General features: G+C 33.6%; 2 protein-coding genes across 4 annotated transcripts in view; one reads left to right on the plus strand and one right to left on the minus strand.

The window, feature by feature from the left end:
• frmpd2 (FERM and PDZ domain containing 2) overlaps positions 1-15,687 on the plus strand; it is a 451,768-nt gene that overhangs the window by 390,708 nt on the left and 45,373 nt on the right. The gene's annotated exons all lie outside the window — the stretch shown is intronic.
• fam20a (FAM20A golgi associated secretory pathway pseudokinase) overlaps positions 4,210-15,687 on the minus strand; it is a 34,751-nt gene continuing 23,273 nt past the window's right edge. For 2 of the 3 annotated variants that reach the window (XM_087275208.1, XM_087275209.1), the window contains 6 exons: positions 13,741-13,856; positions 12,597-12,777; positions 10,809-10,918; positions 8,092-8,173; positions 6,253-6,312; positions 4,210-6,156 (listed from right to left, as the gene is read on the minus strand). In XM_087275208.1, the coding sequence (XP_087131334.1) occupies positions 5,901-6,156; positions 6,253-6,312; positions 8,092-8,173; positions 10,809-10,918; positions 12,597-12,777; positions 13,741-13,856 (805 nt within the window). In that variant the 3' untranslated portion in view covers positions 4,210-5,900. 3 annotated transcript variants of the gene reach the window in all.

Raw genomic sequence — 15,687 nt, forward strand, 5'->3', positions numbered from 1 at the left:
GTGTGTAAGCGAGGCGCAACTCTGCGCTGGAGTTTAGACCGGGTTAGTTTTGGTCTAATGAAAAATCTATTATAGTTTCTCAAAATAGCAACGCGCCAGCGGCCCACCTCAGAACGCCTTCCTTTTTAGACCAGAACACCTATGGGCGCACAAATGAGCGCTAATGCATTTGCTATTTAAACAGCGTAGCGCAACGCCTCAAAACGACTCTTGCGCCAAGCTGAAACTACCAAAAGACTATTGCGCCGCGCCTTGTGCCACACTGCGCCGGGTGTATGATAGGGCCCATACAGTTAAAAGCTGTAGTTGACTCAAAAATAAAAATTGTCTTGTCATCATTCACTCTCCCTTCACCTTGTTAAAAACCTATTTGACTTTCTTTCTTATGTTAAACGCAAAAGAAGATATTTTGAACAACGTTAGAAACCGGTAACCATTGACCTCCATAGTAATTGTTTTTAATACTATGAAAAGTCAATGGTTACAGGTTTTCGACTTCAAAATATCTTCTTTAGTGTTCAACAACAACAAACAAAGCCACATGAGGCAGAGTAAACAGTGTAAATTTTCATTTTTAGGTGAACTACCCCTTTAAAAAGTCTATTTTGGATGTTTTCCTGCCAAAAAATATGAATAAATACATTATTGTATCATACAAGTAAACAGGTTTTTCCTGCAGTGTCTCGCCTTTAAACCAAAAGAAAAGTCAACAGTCTGTCTGTTCCAGTGCCAAACGTCTCAGATCTGGAATCAGTGTGTTTCTGCATGTGCGCTGCCGCCGCCGGACCTTTCAGTATTTACCGTCTTCGTCAGTATACGCCGACTAAATACCAGTTTTATTTTTTAATGAGCTTATTTTTCCACAGAGGCGCACAATGGTGTATATTTAGTCGCATGTCATCATTTCAAGTGGCTATTTTTAAACAGGCTTGTGTTTGCGGATTTGCAATAATCAATGACGTTTAACCTCAATGGTTTCTAATCGGTACTCTTTGAAAAACTCGCGATGATGACGTAAGCCAGAAAAAGTGAAACTCATTCACGAACGACGCCGATATTTTTATTTATATTTTCATAAAAACTCCACAGAGGTCAAATTAAAAACTATTGATGTTTACATGTTTTACTGCTAAACAAATTGCGAAGAGATCATCGCGTACATCTCTTTATTTACGTCACGTTTCCTTGTTTTAGTCTTTGAGAAATGCAGATTTTAAAAAAAAGCTGAAACACAAAGGTTTTCTTAATTATTTCACACATTCGTTTGTGCTGAAATGATGTGTTCAGAAGCAAACACACACACTCATAACGATGGCAGTGATGTTTGCTGTGCTTTCTCCATCTGAGATGCTCCTTCAAACCCAGACGTTATCTGCTGTTTATTTGTCAATGTTTGCCACGCGTGTAGTTTGGTTTCCAGTGATTTCTTTATTGTTTTGCGCAGTTTTTTTATTTTAATTGTATAGATCATCCAAACGTCAGCAATAAAAGGTTGTATTATTGATCCATCAGCTGCGGTGAACGCTTTATTTCCTGACAAACACTGGTGTTCGAGTTTATTCAGTTGTAGTTGTCATACAGATGAACAACTGTAGGTGGCAGTGTTCAGCTGTGAGAAAATTTACTGTCACAATACGATTACATAGTATTTTTATTAAGTTATTTGATTATTTTATTAGTAAATCAAAATGTTACCATTATGCAAAAAAAAGAAAGCTTATATTAGAATATATATCCAGTTTATATTGAAAATGGCTACTTTTATTTTGCATTAAATCATACCTGTCAACATTGGGATGTGAAAATAAGGGATATGCCCACCTCAATAAGGGATTAAAAAATTCCCAAATTATTAAATATGTTCATTTGGAGCGATTTCATAGTAAATAAACATTTAAATGTTAAGTGTTATGCTTTATTATTATTATTATTTACTAAAGAAAAAATAAATAGTATATAATAGCAGCCAATACATTAGCAAACAGTTCAGCTTATTAAAATTAATAGCTGTTATAATGAAATAGAATCAAATCTCATTAGCCGTTTCTACATTGTATAACTCACACATCTGATTAAAGAGCAACAGATGAATCTTATTTATTTAGATTTTTTATTTTTATTTGATTACATTAAATAACAGAGGTGTCACTTTAAAAAAAAATGCACACATCTAACACTATAATGAAAGCATTCAATTGCTTTGCTAACTGTTTATGCTCATTTAGGATGAAATTAGTTGTGTTTGAAAAAAAAAAAACCCACCAAGATCGACATCTTTATCTATTTAGATGTTGTTATTATTATTAGTTATGTGTATATCTGTTAAATGCACCCAAAGCCCAGACTTTCGCTCCGCTTCAAATAGCATGTACAGAATCTCTTAGGGAAACAGCGTCTATTTATCACTATGGAGCGCGTCAGCTGACAGTCACGCACAGCTACATTACTGTATCGAGGATTGCACATGAAGGGGAGACGGCACCTGTAATGAAAAGCAAAGGGAATCCCGCAGTTTTTATATTTATTTCAAAGTGTTTTCATGCCTAAATAAAGCAAAAGCACAGAACAGACTCGCATTTAAGAGTAAGGGGCGGCCCCTGGTGGTTCGGTGGTATTGGTTGTGTATATTTAATGTTTATTTGTCACCCTTCAGAGAAAGACTGAAAATACGGATGAAATACGGTGAAAATACCCTTCCAGGATGATAGAGGGGTAGAACTGTAAAATACGAGAGAATCCCGAGAAAAACAGCAGGGTGGACAGGTATGCATTAAATGTATTGACATGTGAAAGTTTATTTGTAGCCATATTTACTTATAAAAGAAGTTTAATTTTGAATAATTGTTATTAGATCTTATTGATAAAATAAACTAATAATGAGGAATGCATTAAATTGGTCAAAAGTGACGGTACTTTATGATGTTACAAAAGTTTTCTATTTAAAATAGGAGATGGTGTTCTTTTGCACTGTAGAAAATATGGTTTCCACAATTTATGACAGATCCTTTATAGCGTAGACTCAACAAGATACTGGAAATAATCCTCAGAGATTTTGCTCCATATTGTCATGATAGCATCACGCAGTTGCTGCAGATTTGTCGGCTGCACATCCATGATGCCAATCTCCCGTTCCACCACATCCCAATGGTGCTCTATTGGATTGAGATCTGGTGACTGTGGAGGCCATTTGAGTACAGTGAACTCATTGTCATGTTCAAAAAACCAGTCTGAGATGATTCGTGCTTTATGACATGGTGCGTTATCCTGCTGGAAGTAGCCATCAGATGATGGGGACACTGTGGTCATTAAAATGGAGCATTTGTATCATAAATTGTGAGCCAAAAGTCATTAGTGACAAAAGATAAATTTTTAAAATGGACTTTTTATTGAATTTTGACACTTTTAAATTAATTATTGATCATTTGTATAATATTTAGTGAGGCAAAATTTAAAAAAATGATGCCATGTTATCTTATTTTGACAAATTAATTTTTGACCACTGGTCAAAATGAGCCAAAATTATGGCAAGTCAATGGTGACAAAAGTTCACTTTTTAAAATTGACTTTTTATTGAATTTTGACAATTTTAAATTAATTATTGATCATTTGTATCATAATTAGTCAGGCAAAATGATGCCATGTTATCTTATTTTGACAAATTAATTTTTGACCACTGGTCAAAATGAGCCAAAAATATGGCAAGTCAATAGTGACAAAAATTTTACTTTCTAGAATTGACTTTAAATTAAACTTTAACCATTTGCATCATTATTTGTGAGACAAAATGAGCCAAAATTATGACAAGTTATCTCAGTTTGTCAATTTTAAATTTAAAACTTTTGACTATGTGTATGATAAATTATGAGCCAAAATGATGGCAAGTCAATCGTGACAAAAGTTATACTATTTGGAATTAAATTTGATCTAATTATGACAAAGTTAAAATTAATCTTTGACCATTCATATCATCATTTCACAATCCTATTATTTAGTTTTTTGAACCATTTCACTTCAAAATAGAATGCATCATTAAAATGATCTTTACTCACAGCACATTCCTCTTTATAATTTGAGAAACGCAGATTGAAGCGGTTTCAGAAATTGAATTTAATGTGTGTATTTCTGCTATCTCAGTCTCCACTGTCGACGTGTTCAAACTGGCTTTCAAAACAACATGGCAATCATCTGAACCACAAATTACGACAAAGCTGAGAGACGTCGAATCTTTAGCTTTTATTGATTTTGCAAGACTGCAGTCTGTGAAGTTGGAGCTGATTACAGGCTTCTGTGGAGGAAGAGTGTTTGTTTGTCTGCTGATGTGGCCTGTTTGTGCGCTTCACTAATGTGTGTTTGTGTAAAGAAGAGCAGAAATGTTTGGGTTTTTTGCTGATGTCAGGAGATCTTCTGTCTGACTCGGGGATTTAAAGCTGCCGGCAGCTTCTCAAAGTGTCTGCGCCGATAATTATCAACTTTACTAAACCAGCCTAGATGCTGGATTACGTAACCTGTGTGCTGTATTACAGCTTATGTAATGCAGTAAGTCATAATTACCAGACACAACATGATAAATATGAGATTTAAAAACAAAAGGCATAATTGTGAGACAAAAAGTTGAATTTATGAGAGCATAAATGTGTCAAAATTTTGGCAAATCAATTGTGACAAAAAAACTTTAGAATTTACTTTTATCACATTTTGACAATTAAATTTTTTTGACCATTTTTATCAATTTGTGAGACAAAATGAACCAAAATTATGCCAATTTATCATATTTTGACCATTTTGAATACATTTTTGGCTATTGACATCATCGTTTGTATCATAATTTATGAGACTAAATTAACCAAAATTATGGCAAGTCAATCATGACAAAAGTTCAAGCGTTTTAGAATTGACTTTTTATCTTATTTTGACAATTTCTTACATTTTAAAATCATGGGTCAAAATTATGGCAAGTCAATCGTGACAAAAATTCTACTTCTTTAGAATTTATTTTATCTAATTTTGACAATTTAAAATAAAATTGACCATTTGTATCAATTAATTAGACACAATGAGCCACATTTATGGCAAGTTAGCTCATTTTGACAATTTGAAAAACATTTCCGACCATTGGTATGGCATGTCATTTGTGACAAAAGATTAACTTTCTAAGTCATTTTGACAGAATGTTACATATTAAAGCCATCGGTCAAAATCATGGCAAATCAGTCGTGACAAAAGTTCTATGTTGTAGAAATGACTTTTTTAATTTCATTTTGACAATTTTAAATTATTTTTTGACCATTTGTTTAATAATTTGTGAGCCAAAATGAACCAAAATCATCCATTTTCTTGTCGGCTTAGTCCCTTTATTAATCCGGGGTCGCCACAGCGGAATGAACCGCCAACTTATCCAGCAAGTTTTTATGCAGCGGATGCCAATGGCAATTTATCTCATTTTGAATTTTTGACCGTTTGTTTTTACCATTTTTTACCATAATTTGCAAGACAAAACGAGCCAAAATTATGGGAAGTCAGTCATGACAAAAGTTAAAATTTTTAGAATAAACTTTTTATCTTATTTTGACAAAATTTGACATTAAAGGAACATATTCCTTTAAGGGGGCTAATAATATTGACCTTAAAATAAAAAAAATTAAAAACTACTTTTATTCCAGCCAAATTAAAATAAACATTTTCAGAAGAAAAAATATTTTAGGAAATACTACGAAAATGTCCTTGATCCATTAAACATCTCTTGGGAAATATTTAAAAAAAAGTTTTACAATTTCACAGGATAACAGTATATTTCTCTCCATGGATTTGTTCAGGGGTATTGTGCACATATATCCTCAGTTGTGTGTTTGTGTTTGTGTGTGTGTGTGTGTGTGTGTGTGTAATCCGCTCTGCTCCCGCTGTCACCTCTGCTGTCCTGCAGTAACTCTGTCTGCTTCCTCAAAGTCAGTAAAGACCACCTGAGCTTCTCCGTGTTTGTCCACACACGTGTCCACGGCGAGGAGTGTGTGTTTGAGCCGACGGTCCAGGGCCTGCAGGTGCTCCTCCGTCAGCACTGGACTCAGAGCGTCCCGGGACAGAGACTCCCTCATCACGTCACTCAGCAGGTACTCAGAGCTCGACAGCAGCTTCAGTCGGAACAGAGTCGAGCGCTTGATCCTGGACGAACACATTATTACTCCATCTGCAGATCTTTCAGAAGTGTAAACACGTGTAGAATAAGGATATTTTAGCATCTTATTAGAGGTTGCTTACATGCAGCATTGGGTCAGCGGTGCGAGAATGGACAGCTCATCATGGGAATGGCGTCCAAATCTGCAGAATATTTGATGAAGGAAAAAAAACAGGGGAAAATATGTCTGATGTTTTTGTCTCATCATTGTATCTCAGTCATGATCATGAATTTGACAGTTTTGACTTGCCAAAAAGTTCAACTTTCATCTCATTTGGACATTTTAGCTTTTGTTTTAAAATCATGGGTCAAAATTATGGCAAGCCGATCGTGACAAAAGTAGTTTTTTTTTTTTTTTTTTTAAAAAGGTGAAAATATGTTTTTTTTTTGTCTTATTATTGTAACTTTGTTGTAATTATGAATTTGACAGTTTTGACTTGCCATAAAGTTCAACTTTCATCTCATTTGGACAAAATATCATAAAATCATTTTAAATGTAAAAATCATCATCTTAAAATCATGGGTCAAAATTATGGCAAGTCAATTGTGACAAAAGTTCAACAAAAAAAAAAAGGAAAATATTTCATGTTATGTTTTTGTCTAATTATTGTAACTGTCATAATTATGAATTTGACAGTTTTGACTTCCCAATAAGTTCATCAATAAGTTCAATCTCATTTGGACAAAAGCTTTTGTTTTAAAATCATGGGTCAAAATTATGGCAAGCCGATCGTGACATAAGTAGTTTTTTTTTTTTTTTTTTTTTTAAAAGGTGAAAATATGTTTTTTTTTTGTCTTATTATTGTAACTTTGTTGTAATTATGAATTTGACAGTTTTGACTTGCCATAAAGTTCAACTTTCATCTCATTTGGACAAAATTTTACGTTTTAAAATCATGGGTCAAAATTATGGCAAGTCAATTGTGACAAAAGTTCAACAAAAAAAAAAAAGGAAAATATTTCATGTTATGTTTTTGTCTAATTATTGTAACTGTCATAATTATGAATTTGACAGTTTTGACTTCCCATAAAGATCACCTTTCATGTAATTTGGACAAAAGTTTACGTTTTAAAATCATGGGTCAAAATTATGGCAAGCCAATCGTGACAAAAGTTTTTTTTTTTTTTAAAGGTGAAAATATGTATTTTTTTGTCTAATTATTGTAACTTTGTCATAATTATGAATTTGACAGTTTTGACTTCCCAATAAGTTCATCAATAAGTTCAATAAGTTCAATCTCATTTGGACAAAAGTTTATGTTTTAAAATCCAAATTATGGCAAGCCAATTGTGACTGTGATTGTGAAGGAAAAATGTGTCATGTTATGTTTTTGTTAATCGTTCTAATTTTTAATGTCATATTTATGAATTTTTGACCGTTTTGACTTTTTACAACTTTAATTATGAATTTGACACTTTTGACTTGCCATAAATACAAATGACTTGTAATTGTCACTTTTTTGTACATAATTTTGTCATTTTTTTCTTGTTTTCTTGTTTGTTTTTCTCTAATCCTTGTAACTTTTTTACATCATAATTATGAACTTTTGACAGTTTTGACTTGCCATAAATAAGTCCAAATTTTTTACTTAAACAATTTTGACTTTTTGATGACTGTGATTATGGATCACAAGTTTTGGTCTTAAAGATTAATTTTGAATCTTGATTTTACTAAAATTCAGCTTATCACATCTGAATTTCATCTTAATTATGAACATAATTTGACTTTTTCTGGTATAACTGTGACATTATTCTGCGTAATTTTGTATAGTTTTTTCTCACAAAAAATACCAACCCATTTTGCATTTATCAAAGTATAAAATGAAAAACTGTGCACAGAAAAACTACTGAGAATTAGTGCACTTTAATTCATAAACCCACATGTACAGTAAAAGAAGTGTACAGTAGAGATGTGCACATACCCTCTGGCGTTGTCTAAGTGGAGCAGGAAACCTTCATCTCCAAACTTTGTGAAAATTTCATAATGGTGTCTGTCCATGTTTCCTAAAACATGAAGAAAAATCACATGTTCTCTGGCTTTAAGATTCTCATTGATAGCAATGAAAATGAAACCACACTGAACTGAACTAAACCGATCTTCAACTCTGAAAACTGGACTGACACACTAGAACTTCTATATTAAGCTGCTTTGACACAATCTACATTGTAAAAGCGCTATAGTAATAAAGATGAATTGAATTGACCCTTCGCTAAGCCACACTCGAAAACCGCCACCCACCAATCGTGGCTTAGCAACAACAGCTACGCGCAGGAGCTGAGTCAAGCTTTCGAGTGAGGGAAACAGGCCAAAGCGTTGTGCATATGGATTGTACAAATCTGATACCCGGTATCCTAAAAGTTTGGACAGTGTGGTGGAATTTTTTTTCCCTTTCCAAAACCAAAAACCCAGGAGGAGAAATGCCACCGTGGATCAAGCTGTGTGAGGGGAGCTAAAGGAGTGGAGCTAAGTTGCTATTATTTTTGATATTCTGTGATATCACATTCAGTGATAGACGGCGATAACTCACACACCTCTGACCCTAAACACATCTAAACTGTGTTTCCTACAAAAATATAAAGCAGGTTGTTTCCCTGCTGTCTTTTTCTCTTTTTTCACTCGATATTATGAGCACTGCTCTGTTTACTAAGCCTTCGCCATAGTAGTCATACTAACAGCAGTCATATTTCCATCTGTTTTAAGCTACGAATATTTGAAATTACACATCAGCAGAACAAAACAGAGATGTGATCACAAAATAAGCACTTGCGATCAATATACTTCACCCGCAGCTGTTTTTCAGTCATTTATATCCTTCATGTCCATGTCAGAGCTACTGTACAATTCACTGATGTTTTCGGCAGTTTTTTGGAGATTTAGTCATTGGTGACGATGTTATAGCGGGTTAAGGCTCCTACACACCGTTTTTTGTTTGCGTTTATCGTCAGCGTTTTTCAGTGTTCAAACCCAAGCGCTTTTCACTGGCGTCAAGCAGACGAGTATGCTAAATCACTCTTTTGACGTTAGATGGCGCTGCACAACTATAAGCTTCTGGCACCCGCTTATAACACAGAAGAAGAGGAGAGGAAGTTCACAGTCACACGCATGTTGTTAAATTTACTGGTGACTCGAACAAGCATGGATGGTTCAAGCAGCAGCTCCAGCTCTAGCGATGAAGACATGATTATTGTTTACCAGTGCAATAAGCAGCTGCACGTTCATATCGCCTTTGGGCATCTTCTTCAATGTGCGCTCGCTTTGACAGCTTTGCGCTTGAGCGCCTCCAAGTGCTGTTTACGGTAACTTCAGCAGCTCCGTGCACGTGAACAAAGGTCCCGATCTGATTGGTGGAGAAGGTTTTGACGCCGTACGTCAAAACAAAAAAACGAGCATGAGGCATTTTTGAAAAATGACACTTTTGCGCCTGGCGTTTTGCGCGTTGGTGTGCACGATGACATTGACGCCCTTTATTTAGTTACGAGGCGTTAAACGTAGACGGAAAACGCGAGCAAAAAACGTCTCGGTGTGCACAGGCCTTTAGTGTCTGCTTTTATATTTGGTGTCTGATTAATATTTGCTGGTAGGGAAAATCTGTCTGTTCACTTCTGCTATTTATACTTTGATTTGCATTTCAATTTATTTATTTATTCCACTCAACTGCAAATCAGAATAGAAACTCTATAAAGAGCACACAGACATGCTGACAGTTATAGCTACTGTACATTATAGGTCAATGATGCTAATATTCGGCACAAATCCATCAATTTCCCCTTTCTGGCTGCTCTTTCTATGAATGAATTATGTAGAAGCAGTGTTCATGCATGTTTCCTCGTCGGTTAGTAACGCTATATTTCATTGCACAACAATAGTTTATCATGCTTTTTGGCTAAAAAAAAGAGAAATCACAGTTCAATTAGTTATTATTAGGTTATATTTAAATTTCACCTCTCCTGCTAAGTATGAACTGAGCTGTTGAAGGTTCAGCGTATGAGGTGGCTAGGCTAAACTAGCTTCAATTTTGATAAAAAAAAATTTCTAATCAATTCAATTCAGCTTTATTTGTATAGCGCTTTTACAATGTAGATTGTGTCAAAGCAGCTTCACATAAATGGTCATAGCAACTGGATCAGGGTAGTTCAGTTTTTAGTGTTTAAGTTCAGTTCAGTTTAGCTCAGTTCGGTGTGGTTTAAGGTCATTACTGAGAGTCCAAACACTGAAGAGCAAATTCATCAATGCGTAGCTTTACAGATCCTGAACCATGCAAGCCAGTGGCGACAGCGGAGAGGGAAAAAAACTTCACCGATAGGAGAGTGAAGAAAAAAAACCTTGAGAGAACCAGACTAATTTAATTTCTCGGCTGGCCAAAAGTCTTGAGCAGAGCTGCTCGTTGGCTATTATGTCGTGAAAATATCCCTGTCATGCATACTGCAGTCTTTTTTGTCTGGCTTTCTCGGATATCTCACCTCTTCGCCAAAAATGACTAATTATATCCCTGGCAATGTCTGACACCGGTGCATACATACTGTAATTGATGAAAGTTTGACAGGCGTAGCAACAGAAACTAAGGAGGGCGGGGCTTAGCGAAGGGTCAATTGAATCTGCTAAATGACTAAATGTCAAGTGAATGTTTAGTCTACATGCCTGTGAGGAAGTCAAAAACTGCCATGTCGATCATATTGAGCAGTCTGTTTCCAGAGTTGTAGGGATAATGCTTCCTGACCGTGTCGCAGTATGAAGGATTGACCTCCCACCTGAGCAGAAAAAAAAGACAGAAGCATTAATGCTTTCAAGCTGTTGGACTCGTCTGAACATTACTGAACTTTACACCCTTTGCTGAGTGTGACGCACATGGATCTCTCAAAAACCCTAATAAGGAGATTGGACACTAGATAAAACAGCTAACAGTGCTGGAACATGGCTTTATTTTCTTTGCAAATCAAGTTAAACTCAGTCTAAATCAACCCTTTCTGCTTGTGTAAGACACATTCCTGTCCTTATTAAACACGATCCGTCAGTTCAAGATGAGAGTAGAAGCGTTCTGTGTGATGAATTGCGTGTCGTCCGTATCTGCAGCATATCATCAGACAAAAGTGAATAAATAAATAAATAAATAAAAATAATAATTGACTTTTTTTTATCATTGTAACTCTTTATATCAATGATATAATATTGATATTTGATAATACAACATGTTATTTAACTATTTAAATCATAATGTTCAATTTTGACATTATTATTATAGCCGTATATTTCAATTTTGCTTGTTTTTTTTGACATTTTATACAATATTTATTACAGCAATGATTAAATGTATCTCAATTAAGGCTTTTCAAAATGTTGCTGTTTTGTTATACATTTAAAACAATTTCAAGTTTGTCCCATAAGGATTATGTAATAAAAAAAGAATAATATATATATATATATATAGGTATATTTTTAGGGGTTTTCCCCTTTAATTGATAGGACAGTGGAGTTGAGACAGGAATACATGAGGAGAATCGAACTCACTCAGTACTATATATCGGCGCACTTTACCACTAGGCTATTGGCACCGACATGACTTTATAATTTAGTCATTTTAAACAATAATTAAAATTTTTGATCAATTTTGACGTATTGACTTCTCAATTGCGACACCCTTAATTCTGACTAACAATTATCACTTGTCGTCTCATAGTTTTAGCTTTATCTCATAATTATGACCGTCAATTTGAGCATAATCTCACAATTTCAAATGACCTTAATTACTAATAATTTTGACAGAATTATAAATTGATCTCATTATTCTGAGTTTTTGTTATAATTACGACTTTTTATCTCATAGCTTTAGCATAGAATAGAATTATAGAATTATAAATTGATCTTTTCAAATTGTACTTTATCTCATAATCGTGACTTTTTGTAAATTTTTGGCTTTTCATAATTGTTTAATTATCTATTATTAATTACTACATAATTACGAAGATCACATAATTGAAAGCTTCTGTCATTATTACATCTTTTTATCTCAAAGTTTTTACTTCATCTCATAATTAAGACTTTTTGTCAATTTTGGCCTTTCATTATTTTAAATATGCCTCAATTACTAATCATTTTGGCACATAATTATGACCTAATTTCATAAATCTGAGTTTTTGTCAATTATGACATCTACATTTTGACTTTATCTCATAATTATGACTTTTTGTCAATTTCGGCTTCTCATAATTTTAAATTCTTTCAATTACTAATAATTTTGGCACATAATCGTGATTTTCATAATCTGTTTTTGTCATAATTTTGACGTATCTCAATTTTTACTTTATCTCAATAGTTTTTTTTTTTTGTCAATTTCGACTAATTTCGACAAACATAATTATGATTTGACCTTATAATTTAAAGTATTAGTCATACTTATAACGTTTTAGTCATGTAAAATGTATATCTTACTCTTCTGTCCCGGTGAAGCTGTAGGAACGAATCCAAGGGTTGGGGATGGAGATTCGGGGCGCGATGCTCAAACCTGGCAAATACGCAGACATGGAGCCCTCCAGCAGGTCAGGGTGACCACACACCGCATACTCCGACTTACAGACGTACAAACACTTGGCAAAGAAACACGTGTTGTTGGCTGCACAGAGAAAAGCATGTAAAGCAGCTCATACTCTCTGATAGAAAACAAGCAAATCCTTTTCAGAACTAGGGCAACTAATATTATTAATCAAGGCTGTGAGTATTTGATATGTACATATTGTGAAATTACTGCAAAAATAGCTATTTTCTCATTTTAAAATGTAATTTATTTCTGTTGAAGTCATGCACATGAATTGTCAGCATCATTAATCCAGTGTCACATGATGATTAATATGCAGATTTGAACCCAAAGAAACAATCCAGTACATTTTTTTTCTCTAATATATTTTCAGGATTCTTTAGGTATTGAAAAATACAGAATTCATTCAAGGTTTTGTGACATTATAAATGTGTTTACTGGCATTTTTGACCAATTTAACGCATCCATGCTGAATAAATGAATGAATTTACTTAATTATTAGCCTTAATAAGAATGCACTGCTTTATTACTAAATAAATGCTTTATAATTGAATAGAAAAGTCAACAGAACAGCATTTATTTTTAAAATAGAAATCTTTCGAAATATTATAAATGACTTCCCATGAGTACTGTTTCATTGCATGTAACTAAAATTCATAATGACCCCCCCAAAATTGTGAATGTTATTATACAACAAAGCAGACCTCATGCAATATTATTCATGCACTAAAAAAAGAGCATAATTCATTTAAAATATAGTATTTAACATAACATTACAGCTCTGAAAAAAATAATAGATCTAATTGATGACATTCTTAATGTGAATAATGAAAACTCAAATTAATATTTTACTCAAAACACAGAACTATGCTTGGCAAATTCAGAGAACCAAGCACGGTTAATAAAAGTCTAATAAAAGTGATTTCTGAATTTCTTCCAGAGTTTTAAATAAACAAGTTAAATAAAAGCATTATTTTCATCCATCTTATATAGTTTTTTATTTAATCGAAAATCTTTTAGTGTTTGACTAGTAATGCCAACCTGGCGAGGTGAAGAAAACGCTGCGCAGCTCCTCATTGTGGGTGATGTGCAAGATCTCACTCGTCACGTTGACAAATCGTCCTGCTACTGGAGGAACTCTCCGGAAATCCAGCACTCTGAACACACACACATAACCACATCACACATACACTGAATTCATCAGCTTTCACATCAATACTATTCTGGACAACAGTGACTGATTTCAGTATATCTCTAATCCAAATATTCCACAGGTTTGCTGATTTCAGACATAATCTGGAGCCAGTGCACTCTCCACATATTTAACTACACCAAATGTGTTTTATTCCTTGCATTTTAAACAAAAAAGCCCTTCTATGACTTTTCAAAATACGAAAAAATAACGAGCGATTGATTATGTTTTCAAGTTTGTCAGTACATACAGTAGATGTTTGTAAAATATTTTCTTGATTCATAAAAACTAAGAAGTTAATCCAGAAAACAACCATTAATATATCAATAAAGACAATACAGGACAATTTTTTTAATGAGGGAATAAAAACATGGCTAAATGAGAAAACAAGCAGGACGCAGGTGAACACAATCAGTTACCAAATTAGTAATCAGAGAAACAAACTAGCTACAGAACAATCTGTCCGCATTCACATCAGTCCTATGAACAAATGTGTGGGAGATTGATTTGTGTATATCTCTAATCCAAATATTCCACAGGTTTGCTGATTTCAATCATAATCTGGAGCCAGTGCACTCTCGACATATTTAACTACACTAAATGAGTTTTTCCCGTGTTTTATTCCTTGCATTTTAAAACAAATAATCCACAAAAGCCCTTCTGTGACTTTTCAAAATAAGAAAAAATAACAAGCGATTGATTATGTTTTCAATTTCGTCACTTCATACAGTAGATGTTTGTAAAATATTTACTTAAGTTATAAGAACTAAGAAGATAATCCAGAAAACAACCATCAATATATCAATGAAGACAATACAAGACAATTTTTTAATGAGGGAATAAATACATGGCTAAACGAGAAAACAAACAAGACACAGGTGAACACAATCAGTTACCCAATTCTCCACATATTTCTGGGGTCTTCAGGGTTGGTACCTACACCAAATATGTTTTTTTATTTGCAATAAAAAAAACTAAATAAATAAAAGCTCTTCTGTGACTTTTCAAAATACGAAAAAAAAAAAAAACAAGTGATTGGTTGTTTTCAATTTTGTCAGTACATACATTAGATATTTGTAAAAATAAATTACTTAATTCATAAGAACTAAGAAGATAATTCAGAAAACAACCATCAATATATCAATAAAGACAATACAGGACACTTTTTTAATGAGGGAATAAATACATGGCTAAATGAGAAAACAAGCAAGACACAGGTGAACACAATCAGTTACCAAATTAGTAATCAGAGAAACAAACTAGCTACAGAACAATCTGTCCGCATTCACATCAGTCCTAAATAAATGTGTGGGAGATTGATTTGTGTATATCTCTAATCCAAATCTTCCACAGGTTTGCTGATTTCAATCATAATCTGGAGCCAGTGGACTCTCGACATATTTAACTACACTAAATGAGTTTTTCCTGTTTTTTTTTTTTACATTTTAAAACAAATAATCCATGAAAGCCCTTCTGTGACTTTTCAAAATAAGAAAAAATAACGAGCGATTGATTATGTTTTCAATTTTGTCAGTACATACAGTAGATGTTTTTTTTTAAAATACTTAATTCATAAGAACTAAGAAGATAATCCAGAAAACAACCATCAATATATCAATAAAGACAATACAAGACAATTTTTTTAATGAGGGAATAAATACATGGCTAAATGAGAAAACAAGCAAGAAACAGGTGAACACAATCAGTTACTCAATTCTCCACATATTTCTGGGGTATTCAGGGTTGGTAACTACTCCAAATATGTTTTTTACTTGCACTATAAAAAACTAAATTAA

The sequence above is a fragment of the Danio rerio genome, chromosome 12, assembly GCF_052040795.2.
Source record: "Danio rerio strain M-AB ecotype USA chromosome 12, GRCz13ab, whole genome shotgun sequence".
NCBI classification, from domain to species: domain Eukaryota; kingdom Metazoa; phylum Chordata; class Actinopteri; order Cypriniformes; family Danionidae; genus Danio; species Danio rerio.